The sequence below is a fragment of the Buteo buteo genome, chromosome 27, assembly GCF_964188355.1.
Source record: "Buteo buteo chromosome 27, bButBut1.hap1.1, whole genome shotgun sequence".
In the NCBI taxonomy this organism is placed as follows: Eukaryota; Metazoa; Chordata; class Aves; order Accipitriformes; family Accipitridae; genus Buteo; species Buteo buteo.
In genome coordinates this window covers 5,705,996-5,727,813 of record NC_134197.1, presented here as the reverse complement: position 1 = coordinate 5,727,813, position 21,818 = coordinate 5,705,996, and the positions used below count along the sequence as shown (strand labels likewise).

Genomic DNA, 21,818 nt, shown 5'->3' with positions numbered 1-21,818 from the left:
TTTTTCAGAAGTCTGTATTAGTTTCCAGTTTTCTGCATTTGTTCATTCATAATCCATATATACAGATATATAGATGATAGTTTTGTCCACAATATTTACCAAGCTCGTGTCTCAACTGGACTGAAAAAAAATAATACTTACTTTCTGGCAAAACAATGCAGAAGAACTTCTAGCACATCAAAGTTCTTCAGTAATGGCTTGGAGTTGTATAGCAGGAATCATTTTATTTACCCTTTAGTTGCAAAGAGCTGACTTCTCAACCATTTTCGCAGTTATGAATTGAGTTGGAAGGGTTTTTTTCCCCTGTCACCATGCAATGCAGTTTTAATAGGCTACTGTGTTTTATTCCTGGCCATTTTCAAAGTAAAGTAATGCCAATGTTAAATGAATTGAGTTCTCTCTAAGATGCTTCTCTGAAGTGTGGATCGTCAGTGAGGGGAGAAAAAAAACCCACCCAAACCTTGATGCTCCTTGTAGGAGCTTGGTAAGCTGACAAGATGTTGTCCTGGCCAGCAGTTAAGGCCTCTTCTCATCTGTTACGCTGGCATTTCTGACAGTGCTCCTTTTAATTACTGTGTCTTTTCTGTAGTGTTCCTTGCTTCAAATGCTTTTTGCAAATTATGTGCTCCTGAAATTGCTTCATGGGTATGTATTTGGTAAACTAGTCTATTTGGCATATCTCGGAGTAACAGGAATTGTAGTAGGGAGGAAGGGTCTTGTTGGATTGAATCCATGTTGGTGTGTATCTTCAAGTACTCTATGCCACTGGTTTTTAGCCAGTGGCCCTTAAGGGCTTCTGAAGGATGGTCAAAATAGAAGAGGTTTGTAGGTACTGCATAGAGATATGTGTGGGTGGGGAAAAAAGCTTCCAATAGCAGTTGTACCTCCACTGAATGCCTGCAAGGGTCCAGAATTTGGGCAGCGGCGGGAGGGAGGGAAACAAACCTTAAGCATTGAGTAGGATAGTATCTCTCATTGTGTTAAAAGTATTGTCTTAAGTATTTTTAATGACTGTTCTTAAATAGCAAGATTAACTGGAACAATTCATATAATCCTGGGCTAGTCTTCACTTCCAGTCTTTATTTTGAATTTGTAATAAATAAACATTCTTATGACCTTTAAACCATCTGCAGTCCTTAATGAAAACTTCATAGAGCAAGTTTTGTTCACTTGCTATACTAAGTTTTAACTTCTTAAATTCTAGTATTTTTTAATAAAGCTTTACTGTAACTTTTATGAGCTTTGACTCGTTTACTGTCAATAAACCATGAAGACAAAAGGTGATCTTGTTGTGGTTTTTAATAGGTTGTTGTAATGAATGGACTGACACTAAAAATACTGAAGGATTGCCTCCCTGAATGTAGGAGTCATGAAATGCCACTATGCCTGAAGTGACAATACAATGGAAGTTTGCACTTAGCTCAGGGAGGTAGCAAACTGTTCCCTGACTGTCTCGATGGCTGTCGTCAGTTCTTGTGCAAGACTGGATGGGCCAGGGTGCTTCTTGCTCAGCTTTTGGTGGAGCTGTGGGCCCCTGTACCTGCTTGTGCTGCATGTTTAATCCTAGGGGAAGGAGAAGTCTGGCATCCTAGAGGGCAGAAAATGAAGACTCTGCACCAAGGGTGTGTGCAGATGGATTTGAATGTAAAGAACTAATTTGGGCTTGCAGGTGGGTCATTTTGCTTATCCTGACCCCTTTCACCGTGTCCTGTGCATAGTGCAGTGGTGGCACGCTGCTTCCTGCAGCCTGGAGTAGCAGGGAGCTGCTGCAGCCCCTTCCAGCCCTGGGGCTCAGTATTTTGCTGCTGCCTCTCCTGCTGTCCCTGCAGTCATCTCCCACCTGGGGGAGTGCAGGTGTTGCCTCTCTCTTCCTTCCCTGGGGAGATGGAATGGTTCAGAGGCGGCAGCAGCAGCAATCTCCTGCCTGTGCAGTCTCTTCAAGGATTCCAACTCCATGTGCGCTTCCCCGGGCAAATCACCCAGCCCTGAGCTGGCATCATCTTGCAGCTTGGCCGTGAAGGAGCAGCAACTTATGGTGAGTCCACTTGCTTAGGGCAGATATGGGATGAGGAGGAGCAGCTGGGTTGTACCTGGCCCCAACATCCTTCCTGTTGTGTTTGCCAGCTGTCTTCTAGTGTTCCTGGCCTCTGTGGCCCAACTGGAGGAAAGAAACCCAGACTTGCTCTCTTTGTGCAAAGCTGTGTGTGATTTAAAGCAGAAGTTGGGGATAAATATCCTGTAGAGGAGAAAAATGTATAGTAGGGGAGGTGAGGTTGGATAACCTGGCAGGTGGTGGTGGTTACAGTTGAACAGCGATTTTCAGTGTGCCCATCTCTTTGGGATCTGTTTGAGTGACAAATTCCTAATAAGCGGCTAAAAGCAGCTGGGATTATAGTCCTGTTGGAGCCCTCACTGTTGCTGCAGGACCTTGGTCTCTCTGTGTGTTGATCAGAGTAAGAGGAGTGCTTTGAAAATGTAATCCTTTCCCAAGTTTCAACCTTCAGCTCTGCGGCTCTCTGTTGAACTGAAGCATTGCCCTCACATGGTGCTGAAACACAACAGAGACAGGCACAGAAATCTCTGCTCGAAGTGGAATCACTTAAAATAAAGTCAATAATATCTAGAATACCTTGCATTCCTCTGTAATGCAAGAAAAAGCCTTAGTACTTGGTGTGACCTGTCTCCACATGCTGCTTATTTGGGTTTGTTTTCTTACCCTCAGTGGCTAGAGCTACCAAATACGGTGATTAATCAGCCTATTCCAGAGGTTAAGGCTGTCCAAGAGAGACTTGCACTATCCCCTACTCCTCCTGCAGGACTTGGGATTATGGTGTGCAAGATAGTATTTTCAAATGCTTTTAAGATTAATTCAGCCCATGGGAATGAGATGCTTGTAACAGTCACTCAGAAGTGTTCAGAGAGATGATGAAGCTAAGTTAATTGTTGTATTCTTGTGAATATTAAAAGCTATCCAGAGCCAAGGAGCTCACCTTGTACTCTGAGATATTCACAGAAAAAAGATGTTTCTTTGCTGTTGTTGGAACTACTCAAAAATGTCTGCTACAGTGCTCGAGACTGGGAGCTGTTTGAGAAACCCTTATTAAATTGACAGGTAGCTTGACTTGTTATTGTGGAAATAAATCTGGTTCCTATAGAAACTAGTTGCTTGTGATTGGTGGGGCCGTAGAACAAGTCTGTTTCAATAATTGCACACCTTCCTGATGAGGCATCATTTATGTGCATTATGCAGTGTTTTATCAGCTCTCCTGTCAGGAGCTGCTATGGGGATGCTGCTGTATTACATGAAAGGGAAAACAGCTATGGAAAGGTGAAAATAGAATTTTTCAAATCTCTGTTACTAGCTGAGACACCAAAGACAGCTTTTAGGTGGGATTTCAAATTGGTGGTCTCCTCTGGAGACCCTCCACTGGGTGCACAGGTTTGGGATTTGGGACTGTGCAACTCGTCCACAGCTGCAGTGAGTCAGCACCAGAGCAGGACCCCAGCTTCAGGGGGCCCAATTAATCCCACAACTGATCCATGACACCACGCTCCCTCTATTGCTTCACCTATAGATCAAACAGGTTGAAATAAATGTGCTCTTGTAGGTTCTTAATACTGACGAGTACAGCCTGTGTGTTTTAAATCTTCGAGTCAAATTATCTTCTGTTTCAAAAATGGAGTGCTGTGTTTCTGACTGATTGAGTTGTGGCACAGGGCACGGGCAGTTAATTGCTACTTTATAATCGCTCCAGTCCTGCAATGAATTCCAGCTTCTGAGGAACCCCACGGGCCCTGCACAGATCAGGGCCAACTTGCTCTGATCTGGTTGGACAGGCTCATAATGATTGCTACCTGGGATTAAAAGAAATGGGTACTTAGTGAAAGGCAATTCCCTTTCTTTGTCATGGATAACTTTAATCGGTGTTTTGGGAACACCAGGGGAATCTGTAAGCGTGCTCAAGCTCTATGGCTGTTGGTACCACGGTCCCAGATCTCTAAAGGTTCCCGCTGGCAGCAGCAATGACACGGCTGGCTTCATTCTGCCACCTTCTCTGTCAATCAGTTGGAGTCTTGCTGTGTTAGAGACAGAAACGGGGTAAGAGGGAGGAAGAATTTGTCAAGATAAAAGTGCAAATCATGGGAAAATTAACTCGTTTAAACTTTATAAACTTCATTAAACTCTCCAAGCCCTAAACTTAAGGTTTTAAGATTGATCGGCAGGAGAGATACAGCGAAGAAGCTGTAGATGCTGCTGGCGCTTGCGCAGAGCTGAGCCCTGTTGCACGTAAGTGTGAGCGGCCTCGGCACACGTAAGCCACGTGCGTGTGCTGTGTGTGCAGGTGGCCCTTCGGATCCGTCCCCTCAACGAAGCAGAAGCGGAGGAGGGAGCTGCCCTCGTCGCCCACAGAGTGGGCGAGCAGGTGAGCTGGGGGGGGAATTGTGCCTGGGCTGCAGGAGAGCCCCCATGATGGGGACCAGGGAGTCTGCCGGGCACCACGCAGACCCCCACGAGACTCTGGCTCTTCTGGTTCACGTGCAAACACTTGCTTTCAAATCCTGCGAAATTCCTGGCCTTGCTGTGACACAGCAGGGCTGCAGCTTCCCGTGCAAATGGCACTTCTTTTCTCCAGTTCTGCATCTTTCACCTCTTGCTCCTCTTTAAGAGGCAGGGATTGCAGGAGGTCCCCACTTACCTTTTCTATATTGCTATATCTATTTACGTATTTTTATTGTGCCCTTGTTCTTTAGCTTCTTTTTCAATGTAAATCCCATTATTTTCTATCGTGCTTCAGCTGATCTTTCTCTGAACCCTTTCTGAATGCATGCTAATTCTGTAATATATCTTGTCTTTTGTCTGCATGCAATAGTCAAATGATAGCAGCCCTCAGAAGCAAAGAAAGCATGAATCTCTCTTTCCTCTTTATAGATTATCTTACAAATGCAATTTTTGTTTAGCACCTTTCTGGTGAAACATCCTTTTTTTTTTTTTTCCTTCTTTTTTTAAAGCAGCCGGTAACCTCATAAGGATATCGGCTTTATTCTTACACAGCTTATTCAGACTTGCATCATCTGCCCTGAGATCTATTTTCTCTAATGGAAATCTGGGAAGCAAACGTGCATTACATTAGTCTGAGTAACTTCTATCTATGAGAATGGGTTTCTCTTAATAATGCAAATAACTGTAATTATGAAAGCAAATTAATTGACTGGGCAGTTGAAGTACTTAAATTTCTTGCTGTGTATTTTGATTTACATCATGTTCCCTGCTATTTTTACTCCCAGCCTAACTCGTTTAGAACTGCTTCTGTCTGCTTATTAATCCTAACTCAAAATTGATTCTGTTAGCGTCTTGTTACATTTTAATGCTTCCATGCAATAGCAGAAGATTTATGCTTTTATAATACTGCTAGTTAGACAAGGTGTTAGCCCCAGATCGGAAGATAAGGACTCTTGGATGTGTGGATACACAGCGAGCAAAACTTGGATGTTACAAGGACTGAGTAAAAGGGGCCTGAAAGTGTTACAGTACAAATTTCTTCTAAAAGAAATATGCTGACCTCATTCTCCAAGCTCTCTTCTTGGCTGTCACGCTTGCATGTGCACATGATTACATGTCAGCCAGTCTTTCGCAGGCAAATGCCGCTGCCGAGAATAAACCAGGAGTTCCCTTCGGAGTTTGTTCTTGTGTTGCTTCAGGTTTTAAGGCATAAGCTGGACCAGTAAAAACTAAAGAATAAAAAAAAAAAAAAGTCATTCTGGTAATTGAAAATTTTCAGATCAAAACTAGAGATGCTCGTTAGAGACTTGGAATTTAGCAGGAAATGCAAAAGAAAAAGAAAAAACAAAGTCTTGACATTTCCTGAATGCCCATGGGCACTTGTCCTAGATACTTGTCTCTCTGCCATGCCTGGCACACCAATGTAGTTAGTCTGCAGGTCAAGTGGTGGTTGATCTATGCTCTAATTGCTTATCTAATGATCTGTTTACCTGAGAGAGAGTGAAAACTGCTCTGGAGTAGGAGGCACAGGGTTCTCTGTCCCTTCCCTTGAGGCTTGAGCGTCTCCTTAGGAGTCGTTTCAGTAGAGGAGAAAGAATACCATTCTCCACAGTAATTATATACTGTGATAATTATGTACTAAAATAGATCCTAAGGGACTGAAAAGAAACAGAACCAGTTCTGTAACCTGCTGCAACTCCTCTCCCACCTTTGTTTTTTTCCTTGATAAAAGCCAGAAATGGAATTAAATTTCTGTCCTTGAGCAATGAAGATATTTCTATTAGTCCTTCTGCAGGAAAGGCTTTGGAAGATGACTTTGGGCACTTTTGCTCCCAAGGAACTTAACTGTTTCCTTTCACAGCTCCTCTGTTTGAACCTCTGTTAAGAGGTCCTGTCCTCCTCCTGCTCGCATGGGGGCTGGTTGGGTGCAACCGCTATTACCCAACGCCAGCAACTGTTATACTGCACAAAGGACCTTCAAAGCATTTTGCAGCAGCTGCTAGTTCTCCAAATTACAGAAGTTGCGATGTCAGTTATGAAACAAACCTTGTCGGCCTCAGCATTGTGCATATAAGTGTGTTTTCCACACAAAGCTGTAGTACAACGTTGCTCTGACGGAGAGATGTGATGGTGACAGTGCTGTAAGAAATCCCAAGAGGCTGTTAAACCAAACCCAGACATAACGGTTGTTCTTCTGACTTTATCTTATAACAGAGGGTGGTCCTGACAGATCCAAGCGAAGATCCAGATGATATCTTGCGAGCTAACAGATCCCGAGAAAAAACATTTGTGTTTGACATGGTTTTTGATCACAGAGCAACCCAGGTAACATCCTTCCCTTTTTTTTAAACCAAAAGGCTTAACGTTAGAATTGTTTTCCCTGCTTAGATGAACGTTTTTGGCAGGTGAGTAGAACTGCACATCCCAGAGGCCACATGTCACCCAGATAAAAGGTGACAGTGTGGAAGGTGAGAGGACTGTGAGGGTTTTCCTTTTGTCAGAAAAGCAGGGAGACATGTGCAGTATTCAGTCTGCCTTGTCGGGACTCCCCAGATGCAGCAAACCTGAGCGAGACGAAAAGCTTCGTCTCCCGAGGTCTCTGGTGAATGAGATCATTGTCACGTTGCTTGGCTCTGTTGCTCACACACTTCTTTTCTGCACCTCTTTTGTTTCACGGGCTCGTGAAGTGAGCTCTACTGCCCTTACTGAGCCGTGTTTTGCAGACAGACGTAAGGTGCGGCGTGAGGATTTCATGAGCAGCTGCATTTTGTGATCACCACAACGCGACTGCAGTCTTGCTTCTCACAAGCAATTCGGTTATCTGTGTTCTCTTCCATGCAAAACTTCAGTGTAACACCCTTGAATGCTACCTAAGACATTTTTGGAGGCCAAAGCATTTCATGTTCAGAGTCAAAGAATACGATCATATTTAAGGCCATTTATTTTAGTAAGCTCCTGCATCTTGTCTGCCTTTAGAAAATTCAATAAACCTCTGTGCTTTTTCTACTCCTTTTGATGATGTCAAAATTCAAATGGCTCACAAATGGTTCCAAAGCCCAGGAAATTTGTAAAATATAGTGAGAAAATCATGGGGAATGCAATTACATATAGATTATTTGGACAGCTGTTGTGCCTGACCAAAAATTTATGCTTTTTTGACTGAATTAGGAGGAAGTATATGTGTCCACAACCAAAAGCCTGATAGGAGGAGTCATTTCTGGCTACAATGCAACCATTTTTGCATATGGTCCAACAGGTAAAGTAGTCCCTGTAGCTGTACTGCTCCAGATGAATAAAATATAGCTGTACAAACAAGAAATGAACTATAATGCCAATTAATTGCTTGCTGTGAGGACAAGACTGAAGCATTAAAATACCATTTTCATTGGGAAGGGTGGATATCCCTTAAATCCTAAAGTAACAGCAAAGCTGCCCTGTTTGAGAAGTCACTTGAGGTGGAATTCAGTAGAGACAAATCTTCCCGTTAAAAAGGAGGAGATGAGGGCATTTGTGCAACGCTGGAGACTGATCTCAGCCAGGGGAGCAAGTGAGCAGCTGCGTGGCGCTTAGTTGCTGTCTGGGGTTAAACCACGACAACGTGGAAGCTGGGCTTTGCTGCTCTTTTTTTATATCTGACCCTTTCAAACCCCTTCCCTTTGACCAGGACGTAGTTTTTTCATCAATCCTCACAGTCAAAGGGAAGGGGTTTGAAAGGGCCAGTTGAATCTGGTGAATCAACAACTGGTTGTGGGACTGGTGCCACAGCCAGGGGTTCAGCTACTTGCACCGTGGGAGTTGCTTTGAGAAACCTGGTCTACTGGGGGCTGATGGGGTCCATCTGTCAGAAAAGGGGAAGAACATCTTTGGTCATAGGCTTACCAAGCTGGTGAAAAGGGCTTTAAACTAAAGTTGCCAGGGCAGGGGAACCTCAGTCCATCCCGCTCCTACCAGTTTGATGCCAGTGCCAGCAACAGATGCCCAGAGCCTGGAGAGGGATCACGGGTTAGCAGGAGAGCACCTGAAGAGCAGCACAAAGGAATTCCAGCCTGTAAGTCTGCTTCACTGGGGGCCCAACTCAAATACCTCTATGCAAATGCACGTAGCGTGGGGAATAAACAAGAAGAGTCAGACACGTGCGCACGCCTGCAGGGCTGTGATCTTATTGGCATTATGGAGATGTGGTGGGATAGCTCTTATGACTGACTTCTGGAATGTTGTTGGAATGGAAGGATACAGGCTCTTTAGGAAGGACAGGCAGGGGAGATGACGAGGGTGTGTTGCCCTCTATGGCAACGGCCAGCTGGAGCGCATGGAGCTCTGCCTGGGGATGGATGAGGAGCTGAGTGAGAGCTTATGGGTCAGGATTAAAGGGAGGGCAGAGACAGGTGACATTATAGTGGGGGTCTGCTACAGGCCACCTCACCAGGAAGACCGAGCGGATGAGGCCCTCTATAGACAGATAGGAGCAGCCTCATGATCATGAGCCCTGGTCCTCATGGGGGACTTCAACCACCCTGATATCTGTTAGAGGGACAACACAGCAGGGCGTAAGCAATCCAGGAGGTTCCTAGAACGCGTTGATGATAATCTCCTCCTCCAAGTAATACAGGAGCCAAGGAGGAGTGGTGCTATGCTGGACCTTGTTCTCACGAACAAGGAGCGGCTGGTGGGGAATATGAAGTTCAAGGGCAGCCTTGGCTGCAGTGACCATGGAACAGTGGAGTTCAAGATCCTTAGGGCAGTGAGGAAGGCGCGCAGCAAGCTCGCTACCTTGGACACGGAAAATAAGGAGGTGATTGGTGGCAGCCAGCATGGCCTCACTAAGGGAAAATCTTGCCTGACAAATCTGGTGGCCTTCTACAAAGGGGTTACAGTATTGGTGGTTAAGGGAAGAGCAACAGCTGTCATCTACCTGGACTTGTGCAAAGCATTTGACACTGTCCCACACGACATCCTTGTCTCTAAATTGGAGAGGCGTGGATTTGATGGATGGACCACTTAGTAGATAAGGAATTGGCTGGATGGTCACACTCAAAGAGTTGTGGTCAATGGCCTGATATCCAAATGGAGACCAGTGATGAGTGGCGTTCCTCAGGGATCGGTATTGGGACCGGTGCTGTTTAACATCTTTGTTGGTGACAGGGACAGTGGGATTGAGTGCACCCTCAGTGAGTTTGCTGATGACACCAAGCTGTGTGGTGCGGTCGACACGCTGGAGGGAAGGGATGCCGTCCAGAGGGACCTTGATGGCTTGAGAGGTGGCCCTGTGCTAACCTCATGAAGTTGAACAAGGCCAAGTGCGAGGTCCTGCACATGGGTCGGGGCAATCCCAAGCACGAATACAGGCTGGGTGATGAGTGGACTGAGAGCAGCCCTGAGGAGAAGGACTTGGGGGTATTAGTGGATGAAAAACTGAATATAAGCCAGCGATGTGCGCTCGCAGCCCAGAAAGCCAACCGTATCCTGGGCTGCATCAAAAGCGGCGTGACCAGCAGGTCGAGGGAGGGGATTCTCCCCCTCTGCTCTGCTCTTGTGAGACCCCACCTGGAGTACTGCGTTCAGCTCTGGGGCCCCCAACATGGACCTGTTGGAGCGGGTCCAGAGGAGGGCCACAAAGATGATCAGAGGGCTGGAGAACCTCCCCTATGAGGACAGGCTGAGAGTTGGGTTGTTCAGCCTGGAGAAGGGAAGGCTCCACAGAGACCTAATAGTGGCCTTCTAGTACTTAAAGGGGGCCTACAGGAAAGATGGGGAGGGACTCTAACAAGGAGTGTAGTGATAGGATGAGGGATAATGGTTTTAAGCTGAAAGAGGGTAGATTTAGATTAGATGTAGGGAAGAAGTTCTTTACTGTGAGGGTGGTGAGGCACTGGAACAGGTTGCCCAGAGAGGTTGTGGATGCCCCATCCCTGGCAGTGTCCAAGGCCAGGTTGGATGGGGCTTTGAGCAACCTGGTGTAGTGGAAGGTGTCCCTGCCCATGGCAGGGGGGTTGGAACTAAATGATCTTTAAGGTCCCTTACAACCCAAACCATTCTATGATTCTCTTCTATGATTCTTTAACAGGAGCAGGAAAAACCTACACGATGCTAGGGACAGACTGTGAACCGGGGATTTACATCCGCACTCTTGATGACCTCTTTAAGGCCCTTGAAGCTGCCACTGAGGAGATGGATTACACAGTCTCCATGTCCTACCTGGAGGTGAAGTGTCTGTGTTGCCTGGGATCCAGCCTCTGTGGAGCAGGTGTAATGGGAAGTGGGGAGTCCAAGTCTGTCCATTGAAATGTAGGATCAACACAACCCGCTTTGCAGATCTAAGGACCCAATGCTAGTCTCACACCAACCCCTCATTTCTTACCCTCAGATCTATAATGAAGTGATCCGTGACCTCCTGAACCCATCCTCGGGGTTCTTAGATGTGAGAGAGGACCCCAGAGGCAGCATCCATATAGTAGGAATTACAGAAGTCTCCACTACAAATGCTCAGGAGGTACCTTGGGCTATGGCCCACAGTGAGGGGAACGGGAGGGGGTTTATGCTTTCATGCATCACTGCTTTAAAATTTCTTGACACTTCCCTATTGTCTGTGCCTTACTCAGTAGCAAGGACCTTTTGTAGCAGGACCTTGGTGGAACTGGATTAATGTGACAAATTGTATGGAAAGGGCTGATCATGGAGCCATGTGAGTGGTAGAAATCAGGCTAAAATCCCCAGCTAACCTCCTGCTAGCTCTGCTTCCCCAGGGTGCATGCTGCTTTCCTGGAAGGATAAGAATGCTTTGATTTGCGTACACATGTCAACAAACCATTTGGAGAGGGAGAAGAAATAACGAAACCCCCTTGAGCCACCCTGATGCGTACTTGTGTATGTGCCCTGGACATGAGATAAACAGGCCTCCCAGGAAAACAGCCCCGAACCCAACAAACCCGCAATTCCAAGGTCACAAGGAAAGGGGGAGTTCTGGGGAAAATCAACAGCAAAACCGCTGCTAGCACGAGCAGGACCAGAGTTCGCCTGTGCCCTGGGTGAGGGGTCCAATCTTTGGGGAAAGCCATGCTATGGCTTATGCAGAGCTGTACATCTCCGCGTGCTTTCCTGCATCGTTTAGATCATGCAGTTGTTAATGAAAGGAAACAAGCAACGTGCCCAGGAACCCACCGCTGCCAACAAGATGTCCTCCCGCTCGCATGCAGTGCTGCAGGTGACGGTGACGCAGAAAAGCCGAAGGAAGGCGATCGGTGAGGAAGTGCGAATTGGAAAGCTTTTCATGGTCGACTTGGCGGGGTCGGAAAGAGCAGCCCAGGTATGGTGGGAGCTTGGCAGCTTTTGGTGAGACTGGGCTGGATTCCCTGGCCTGCCGTGCAGGGTCTGCATGCCTGTCCTCATCCCTGGGAAAACCAGCACTTGGGTAGTTTGTACCCAAGACAGCCTGAAAATAAAGTTTGATGATACTGGTAATATCTTTTATTAGACCAACTAGTATAATTGGAAAAAAGTAAACCAGCTTTTGGGTGCAGCCTTTTTGTCACATCTGAAAAAGCAGCAGTGAATTTCATGTCTGAAGAGAAGCCGAGATCTGTTAGGCAGGGATCACTTGGGCTGACAGAGAAAAAGCTGGTACCAGTGGAATAGAGGGATGCTGGTGGGTGGAAAATAAGGCAGCTGGCTCCTATGGGAAGGAGGAAACGCTGGAATTCAGGGAGGTGATTTGAGGGAGAGAGAGTTTACATACTCAGTATTTCTATTGAGACCAGGAATTCTGCAGTGATGTACTTATGCATCTTAATTTCTGAAATAATCTTTAGAAGATAATAGCTATCTTTTAAGAACCAAAAGGTCAGAGCTGGGTCATCTTTTCCAAGAAACGTACTCCTACCAGCACCTCTGTGCCTCAGAGTGGGGTTTAACCCTGCACTCTCAGGTTGATTTTGCAGGAGGCATTGTTTAGACATGCAAACCTTGACCCCAGTGATGCCTCACATCTTCCCCAGGCACAGAATCACCATTCTGAAGCATGTGCTTTGTCTGTCTGTCTGTCCCCCGTCCCTCCCTGCCCTCCCAACAGACTCAGAACCAGGGCAAGAGGATGAAGGAAGGAGCCCACATCAACCGCTCGCTGCTGGCTCTGGGCAACTGCATCAACGCTTTGAGTGAGAAGGGAGGGAGCCGGGCCCAGTTTGTCAATTTTCGAGACAGTAAACTCACACGTCTGCTGAAGGTACCGTACGCTGCAGGTCAGCAAGGAGCTTGGCCTGTCTGTTGTTGGAATCACTGTTCAAACCAGACAGGGCTTGAGAGCTGATTCTTGAATATCTCTGTTCATTGTCTTTATCCAGCTTGGAATGCTCCTCCAGGATCTTGTATGAGCTTTGCAATGTAATCAGGGTTTGACTCAGATAGTGCTCTCTCTATAATAAACATGTTGTCTTGTCATTGCACTGTCAAGGAAGGACCGTCTACAGGGTTAATGAAATCCTGTAGATTTGGGTTGTACGTCTCTAAGCTCACAGGTGACCAGTGATTTTTTTAATTAACCTACTGCCTTTAAATGTTTCATCCCTTCCATAAGATTTGGCTGAAATTGGCCAATAAATGTGAATATTGTTGGGGCAGGAGGAAGAAAGACTGAGTGACTACGTGATGTCATAAGTTGTCTCTCCCTTAGGAAATCAGGTTGCAGACAAGGTCTTTGCTACACTGGTTATTTTATGGACACTTTACAACATCGTTTATGAACCTCACCTCAAGCCTTGGTTCTGAGCTACCACTGCTGCTGCATGACAGATTAATTACTTATTGATTTTGCTGTTGATGGAGAGAGGGCCTAATAAATGGTCTTTTACCAGCACTTCCTTCACTCCTAATTGGGATTCTCCACCAGAATCTCAATGAACCGCAGGGGTACCCAGCCACAGTGGTTACCACTGAGCAGCAAGCCCCTGTCGTGTCCACACTAACCACATCAACGTTGTTGCATCCCTCTAGGACTCATTAGGAGGCAACAGCAGGACTGTTATGATTGCACATATCAGCCCAGCCAGTACCTCCTTTGAAGAATCTCGAATGACCTTGATCTATGCCTGTCGAGCAAAAAACATCAAGACACAGGTAAAGGAGCAAACAACTCACAAGGAGGTGGGGGTTAGAGATTAAAAGCTTGCAAAGCAGAAATATAAGATGTAGTGGATGAAGGAAGAACAAAATTCAGGAGGAGGCAGTGCAGGATGGTATAGAAGCTCACTGTGAGTGATAGAAGAGAAGAAAAGCAGATGAAGGGAACAGTGGAAAGCAAACTGTGTGGGTCGTGGATGAGAAGAGGAATATGAGGGTCAAAACAAGGGAGCAGAATAATGGAAAGGCAGACGATGATGTGCCTGGTATTGACCTGGGTGCAGAACACAAGGAATGATGGTCAGAAGATGGCTGTTGGGAGGACAACGTATGGGGAATGTCCCAGTGGGGAGGCTGGGCCTGGAAGAGGAACTAAGGGGCTGCAGAAAGGAGGAATAAAACGGAGAGGCTTGTGGGGTGAAGGAAGACGAACAATGATCCTCAACAGGGTTTTTGCTCTTTATGGATCTCTGTGTTTTCCCTGTGGACACAGGGTCCCTGGCTTTTCCCTGGTACCTTTCAGGAATTTCCCAGAATTAGGGAAAACTACTAATTTACAGTTTCCCCACTCATGAGGGAAAATTCTTCCCTATGACAGGAGTCAGTGCCCCTCCAACTGAAAGCATAGCTTTGTTTGCAGCCATTGTACCAATAATGGACCACGGGACAAATGCTCACGTATTCTGGCTCACCAGGTAAAATGTAACCTGCAGAATGTCTCCTACCACATCGACCGATACACCAGCATCATCACGGACCTCCGCAGGGAGATCGAGCGTCTGAAGGCGAGGGTCAAAAACCAGGAGAAGGAGAAAAGTGCGGTCAGCTCCGACCTCGGGGATCTGCAAGGTAGAGCCAGGAGCAAGAACTGTTCTGGGGTATCTGGAGGAAAGTGGAGCGGGGAGAGGAGCTGTGTGGACAGGTTGTGGTGGAGCTTGGTGGGCCTCCATGCAGATGTAGCTGGGGGAAGCTGGTTCAGCAACGCTTGTAGAGAAGCAGAGCAGAGAACACAGTCTGATGGGCAGTGGAGGCGGGCAGGGGAGCTGAAGATGTTTTTCTCTGTGAGCCTGTCTCTGATGCACTGTGTGACTCTGGACAACATATTCAACCTTCTCAGCATCTTCCCCAACATTAAAATGTGTTCAATTTCACTAACTTGCCCTTGAAAAGAGCTTTGACATCAAGTGGTGGCATTTGCTGTGGGAAGTCCCGACTCTCACAGAGAGGCGGCTGAGTTTGTAGTCTGCATCATCACGGGCTCTGAGGCTGTGTCAGGACACCGAGCTCTGTTGTATGGTTCATTGCACTTAATTAAAAAAAAAAAAATAGGGAGGGGGCAGGGTGAAGCTTTTAAAACATTGATTGTTCTGCCTTGGGGATTGTTCCGCCCTGGGGATTGTTCCTTTTGTCAGTGAATCTAGCAAGGAATAAAAAAAAAAATAGTCAAGTTCTCTGACAGACAAGACATGAAGTATAATAGGTCTCTGCTACCACTACTCAAGGTCATTTCTAGGTAACAAGCACAGAAAACCTGTATTTTTTTTCTTTTTTTTGCGGGTGGAATGGGAGAAGAGATGTCCCTGCAATGCAGTATCCTCTTAATACTCACAAAAGCAGTAGCAATGAGACCTATTTATTGCTAATAATACAATCATAAAGATATATCAGATTCCTTAAGCACATGATTAACTTCAAGAGACTGCAGAATGAAGCAGAGTCCTATAAACGAATGCCTTTTAACACGCAGACAGAGTGGCTTGGTCCCAGAGTAGTTTTGTGGGGGCTTGGCAGTTTACCTGGCCTAACATCAGATCAGAAATGTCTTCTGCAGCAGAGAGGCATCAAGGCTCCGAGGCACACAGTGGCCAAGTAATGAACACCTTGCGGGCGCAGCCGATGGGGGCTTTCAGGGAGCAAATGGAGATGCATCACAGCCCGATGGAGCCAGAAAACACCAACATCGAGCTCTGCGTTGATAACTGCAGGCACCTCCTAACAATCACAGAGTGAGTAGCTCCTTAGCTTTGACCACAACTTATATGTGGACCTCCAAACTCACCAGGAGAAATGCTAATATCCCATGGTCCCCCCAGCAAAAATGACAAAGGGATGTTAAAGAGAGTATTTAATTGTTCAAGCAGAAAGATCAAGTGTAGGTTTGAGATTTACATATGAAACAAGGAAAAAACTTGGGAGGGTGGTGGTCTACAAAGGGTACCCAGGGATTTAAGGTAGATTAAGTTCATGCAACTCTGAGCCTTAGATTAAGGTGCTATATTTGCAACGGGTGATTTCTGCTATTGAGAAACACATCCCTAATCCCTCCTGGTGCTTGTAAGGAGACTGCAGCCTGCACACAGTGCTGCACTGCAGTGCAATTGCCTGATGTAGCTCTGTAAGGCAACCAGCTACCTCTGTCATAAAGTGTAAGCTCAAGACTAAAAGTATAACTGGTAGATACCTCACCTCTATTTGGACCTTATTCTGGACTTGCATTTTAATGAAAAAACTGGATGGCAGTGCAGATTGGGGTTGTCGGTCCTTCCATGTTCCAGTTACCCTGTGTTTGTGAAGTGTTTTCCATCCAGATGCGCTGCATCTGGGCATAATTTCATGTCAGAGAAAGCAGCATCATCCCTTTCTTCTAGATAAACTATAAGCAGGTGTCAGTTCCCTCTCATTATTGCTAGTCACCCACTTAATGTCTCTGTAAATTTTATAGACCCTTAGGATTTGGGTCATTTGTAGTTAAAACAGTCTTCAGGACATTAAAGGTCTTCAACAAGTATCTGTGAATTGGTAACAACTTGTTATGAGAATGGGGAAAAGCACTGTTCTCCTTGCCATGGAAAGATCACATAGGAGGCCTGTCTTATATATTTCCAAGTGGGAGGGAGCTAATTGCGCTCTTGTGCGTGGTTTGTCCAGCTCCAGAGCAGCTTGGACTAATTAGCTCTGCGGCTGCCATGCAAGAAGTTGGACAGACACAATGAAGGACTATGCATGCATCATTAGAGTTATGTCACCAGGCCCCAGAAGTTCCTTTCTTTTTTTGCTGGCAGCTGGGAACGAGAGAAGGCTCAGGGTGCATCCAAGTATGACAAGCCAGCAATGGAGGAGAAAGATGAAAACACAGAGGAGAAAGACAGGGAAGCAGATATCATAGATTCACCTGAACCTCATGAAGTTACAGTAGCAAGAGAAGAGATCAACCTGCTGCTGGCAGAACAGCACAAGACGGTGAGGAGGTGAAGGTGCCCTTATGGTCGCAGGTCTGACCTCTGCCCGGTGGGTGCTGGGGGGCAGGACGGCAGCAGCGTAACTCAGAGAGGTTCCTGTGGTTTTGGGCTAGCACTGCAAAAGTGGTGTGGCACCTGCATTGCAGCTGGACTCCTAAATACTTTGGGCTGCTGAAGGAAGCAGCATGGGAACACTGATGTTTGTATCCTGCCTCTGTCCCTGTGCTTTTTAGGATGAGGCAAAAGCACTCACTGGGCTTGTGCACCCATAAGTGAGCTAGTTCTTCCCATTTCCCCTTTTGGGGACATTTTGAGGGTTTGTCACTCACTGGTTCTTCAATGTTTTGGTAATCACTTTTGGTGATTTTTTTTTTTTTTTGGTAGCTAACATTAACATTTGTGAGTTCCTCTAGGCAAAGACTGTGCATCTGGATATATCTGCCATGACTGAAACATGGTGGCTGCTAGTAGAATAAGAAAAATACTTTTTGTAGATGTTACTTTAATCTCAGCATGAAGGACACAGCAGAGAATTGCTCAGATGCTTTTGTTATCCCAAGAAGCTAAGCTGCCTTGAAAAACCCCTATCTATCTTTTTCAGACAGAGCTGGAGCAGCAGTTAGCAAATGCCGAGGAAAAAGCTTCTCAAATAGAGATTTTCCCCAGACAAATCACCAGTGTAGATCAGCATGAGGTACTAAGGCTCCTCTGCAGAGCCCATGAGCTTGAGCTTGGCAACACAGAGCTACAGGCAAATACACTGTACAAGGAGAATCTATTGTGCCGGAAGGATTTTGTGATCCAGCAACTGCAGCAGCACATGCTACTCTGTGAAGAAATTATTCAGCGGCAGCAGATGCTGATCAAAGGTAAAGCAGCACCTTTGCTCCTGCTCTGTCGTTATCTCCAAGCTTTGTTTTCTGATGGCAAATGGAGAACAATCCACCCAGAAAAACCTTGTCTTGGGTGTCATGACACCACAGTTCTCAGCTGTTTATCTAGAACCCTTCCTCCCCATCTCTGCTCCAGCCCAGAACATTCCTGTCCCAGAGACACTGGTGAGGTTACACCACTTGCATCTCTCTGAGTTGGAGGAGAGGACACTGAACCACCTGCCTCTTCTACATTCAGTGATGTCCAGCATGCGCAGGGTAAGGCAGAGCAGACCCTTGTGCTGGGGAATCCACGCTGTCCCATGATCTCATGTTATGGCCATAGATTCACACACCCCCAAAGCCTGGCTGGGTCCTGGTGCCAGTCAGGAGCTGTACAGAGCTTTGTTTTACGAACATGTTGTCTCCAGAGTTCCACTCTCCTTCCCTCCTTCCCTTTGATTCAGAGAATTAATAAGGCTTTTAGCTACAGAAAAGGACCCGGGCAGTGCTGTGCATGAGTTAGTGTATTCATCTTCCCAGTTGCTGTTGTGTCAGATTTGAGAGAGATAACTGGCTTGGTGGCAAACAGAAAAGCAAAGGTTAGATGGCCAAACATGCAACTCTCGAAGTGACTGCTGAAGGAGACTATCTTACCTGGAGGCCTCTGTTCACTCATGGCACAGTTGTTATTGAGGTCCTCGGGTCTTTCCTGCAAGAAAGGAAAGATGCTGCTGGCCCCTTTGTCTTTGGAAAACTTGTGTGTGTTTTGAGACAGTAAGGGGCTGCCAGGAAATTGCCAGTCTTCAGCAGGGAGTCCAAGCAGCAGCATCTCCTGTTTATTATGATTGCCTAGAATGAACGGGGCAAGGCGTTGGGTTTCACTTTGAATAATAAACTTTAATGCTAGTCATGTTGTTATATGAGAGATTAAACTGCTCTGGGTGCCCTTCCACAGGAGGGGAGCAAATAGCAGGTGGCTGGAACTATGGAAAACCACATGAGGTACCAAGAGTGTCTTTGTGACCGCAGACTGGGAGCCAGGGCTAGAGGAGGGGCTTTACAGTGAGAAAAACCTTCTGAGGATGTCATTCTTCCCTCTTTCTGCAGCCCCACAACAGCCCTTCTCTGGATGTAAGTCAGCATCTAGATCCTAATAAAGATGAGACCAGAAGGGGTCTAACTGGGAACATGAAGAATATTCCCTCCATCACCCTTGAGTCAGACAGGTAATGTGAATCTTTCTCATTATTAGACTTATTCTCTAGGGCATGGGGACCTGGCAGTTCCCAGCTAAGTCCCCAAAGCTGGGAGATATCAAACTGGAAGAACCTCTAGAAACTGGAATCTGTTAGAAAAGAGTTTCCTGGTATACTGCTCTTGCAAAGTAGCTCTGTATTTTAGCAGGAACCTTCTCTGCAGAGAGGGCTATGGGATATGCTTGGATCTGCTTCTGCTGACTGCCAAGCATTAAAACCAAATAAAGTAGCCAAATTTGTGAGGATCAGGGGACAAAATCTCTCTCCTTCATGAATCCTGAAGTCTTTCCTTGCTGTGTTCTTTATTACCAGGTTTACCAGGCCTCTGGCTTTCCTCGCAGCTTGAGGGCTCTCATCTAGACCTGTTTCATCTCTCTCTGTTGATAAAGGGCCTGTGCTTTCATCTATTAACCTCCTGGCATATTCTTTTCACAGCGGCAGCTGCAGATCATCTGAAATGACACCCTGTAGGAAGGAGAGTTCACTGGATACCCATCTCAGCCCAACTTTCTCTGGTTTGCAAAAAAGACCAGTTCAGCAGGTCAGTATGGTAGAAACTGCAGTCAAGGCACATTTATCATGGATAGCACCTTCCTCTTGTGATGACAGGACATGCACAGCAGCTAAATCTACTGTATGTGAGGAAGGTAAACCTTGGCAGGCAATAAAATCACTCCTAGAGCACTGGCCTTGGGTTTAAAGCCTGGGATTTACTTCTGAGGCCAAGGCTTAGCTGCCACCTCCAATTCAGGCTCTCCCTCCTGTGAATCACCCAGTCTCCAGTGTGTCCAGTGGAGCGATGGGAGTTGTAAATAGAGATGCAGCGTGCAATCTGGTGTGAGGGGACCTGTATTGTCCAGGATGATCGCCTCCTTTTATACCATTAATTCATCTGCTGGGCCCTGATTTGATGAGTATCTGGTGAAACTGATTTCACTCAGCACCCTGGAACAGGAGGGAGAGTTAGGAGCTCATCAGGTACTTGCTCGCCAACTGACTTATTTTGTAGCCACGGCTCTATATGGGACATACACAGTCAAAAAGCTTTGCCTTTGTTTCTCTATACATAGAAGTTGTTATAACAGCATTTCAGCTGAAATTTAGTGTCTTACAAATGTTTGAAAATGCTTTGAAGGGTAAAAGTATAAAAGCTTTGAATGAAAAGCAGATTATGTTGCAATTGTTTTGATTTTTAGCAGAAACTAACAGGTGTTGCTGCAGGAAAGATGACTCCCAGACTGCGTTCCCCCACCTCTCTAGACTTGCATGGGAAAAAGTCACCCGCAGACATCGCTGCTGTTCCACTGAGTCTGGAGACCTTGAAGGAAATTGCTGCCAACACCAAAAGCATCTCCCTCATTGCAGCCAGTCGCCGTTCCAGACCCCAACACAGAGACCTTGGGAGTGAAGTCTCCTCAGCCCACTTCTCTGAGGAGGATATGACTGAGCTGAAGTATCTAGAGGCCAATTCCATCCCAGATTGTCAGACGAGAGACAGTGCAAGTATCGGGAGTTTGCTGTGCTCCCCAGCCAGGGGAGTGCTGAAGAACAGGAAAGACCAGGAGATGTCTGCTGAGAGGACAACCAGAAAGAAAAGATCTCTCTCTCTCGAACCAAACTTCCACAGGGTAAGTCCTTTGTGTTTCTAATGGGAATGGGTTGAGCAGAAGGCTCCCAGTGGAGCTAGGGTGGTTTTTAAGTATGGTAAGAGAAACATAGTACAAGCTGTAAGGGACAGATGTCAGACATTTGTCTTAAGCATTTCTTGGTACCGAGGAAACCACGAGACTGTATAAACACTTCTTGGCATGAAGGAAACCACAAGGACAGAGCAGAGCCCTGCAGGCTACCTGTACCCCAACAACAATGCCCACAGCCTGGTGCAATCTCTCACAATCTTGACAGCACAGGCGCAACAAAGGTTCGGCGGGGAGTTGCGGAGACATGCGTGTTGGACTGGAGACCTCCACCACCAGGCCGACTTGCCGGGTGTCCGGGTTTCAGCTGGGATAGAGTTAATTGTCTTCCTAGTAGCTGGTACAGTGCTATGTTTTGAGTTCAGTATGCAAAGAATGTTGATAACGCTGATGTTTTCAGTTGTTGCTAAGTAGTGTTTAGTCTAAAGTCAAGGATTTTTTCAGCTTCTCATCCCCAGCCAGCAAGAAAGCTGGAGGGGCACAAGAAGTTGGCACAGGACACAGCCAGGGCACCTGACCCAAACTGCCCAACGGTGTATTCCATACCATGGGACGTCCCATCTAGTTTAGGAACGGGGAAGTTGAGGCAGGGAATCGCCGCTGGGGGACTGGCGGGGCATTGGTCGGCGGGTGGTGAGCAATTGCCCTGCGCATCATTTGTACATTCCAATCCTTTTATCATTACTGTTGTCATTTTATTAGTGTGATCATTATCATTATTAGTTTCTTCTTTTCTGTTCTATTAAACTGTTCTTATCTCAACCCACGGGTTTTACTTCTTTCCCCAATTTTCTCCCCCATCCCACTGCGGGGGGGGGGGGGGGAGGTGAGTGAGCAGCTGCGTGGTGCTTAGTTGCTGGCTGGGGTTAAACCACGACAAGGGAGACCCCCACCATCCAGCTGAGAAGCGTGGAGACCCTCACCATCAAGACACCAACAAGGGTGGGAGATGCCCCCATCACCAGGACACCGGCAATCAACAGGACCAATGGGACATCACTGGATCCTAGGGTGGTGATACCTTCTGTCTCTGTCTCTCTCTTCTACCTTGCTCTTCCTTTTCTCTTTGCGGCCAGCACCTTATCTTGCTCTTTCTTGCCGCATTTACCTCACTTGTGTATATAGTTTGATGTTGTTAG

General features: G+C 46.5%; 1 protein-coding gene across 1 annotated transcript in view; it reads left to right on the top strand.

Moving 5' to 3' along the window:
• The first annotated feature begins 1,954 nt into the window (after window positions 1-1,954).
• LOC142045115 (kinesin-like protein KIF19) overlaps window positions 1,955-21,818 on the top strand; it is a 25,082-nt gene continuing 5,218 nt past the window's right edge. Inside the window, exons 1-14 of the mRNA XM_075058275.1 lie at window positions 1,955-2,035; window positions 4,344-4,424; window positions 6,716-6,826; window positions 7,670-7,757; window positions 10,566-10,702; window positions 10,866-10,991; window positions 11,610-11,804; window positions 12,567-12,719; window positions 13,487-13,609; window positions 14,308-14,461; window positions 15,429-15,618; window positions 16,675-16,852; window positions 17,453-17,720; window positions 20,243-20,610. Of these exons, the coding sequence (XP_074914376.1) occupies window positions 1,955-2,035; window positions 4,344-4,424; window positions 6,716-6,826; window positions 7,670-7,757; window positions 10,566-10,702; window positions 10,866-10,991; window positions 11,610-11,804; window positions 12,567-12,719; window positions 13,487-13,609; window positions 14,308-14,461; window positions 15,429-15,618; window positions 16,675-16,852; window positions 17,453-17,720; window positions 20,243-20,610 (2,253 nt within the window). The remainder of the gene's footprint in view (window positions 2,036-4,343; window positions 4,425-6,715; window positions 6,827-7,669; window positions 7,758-10,565; window positions 10,703-10,865; window positions 10,992-11,609; window positions 11,805-12,566; window positions 12,720-13,486; window positions 13,610-14,307; window positions 14,462-15,428; window positions 15,619-16,674; window positions 16,853-17,452; window positions 17,721-20,242; window positions 20,611-21,818) is intronic.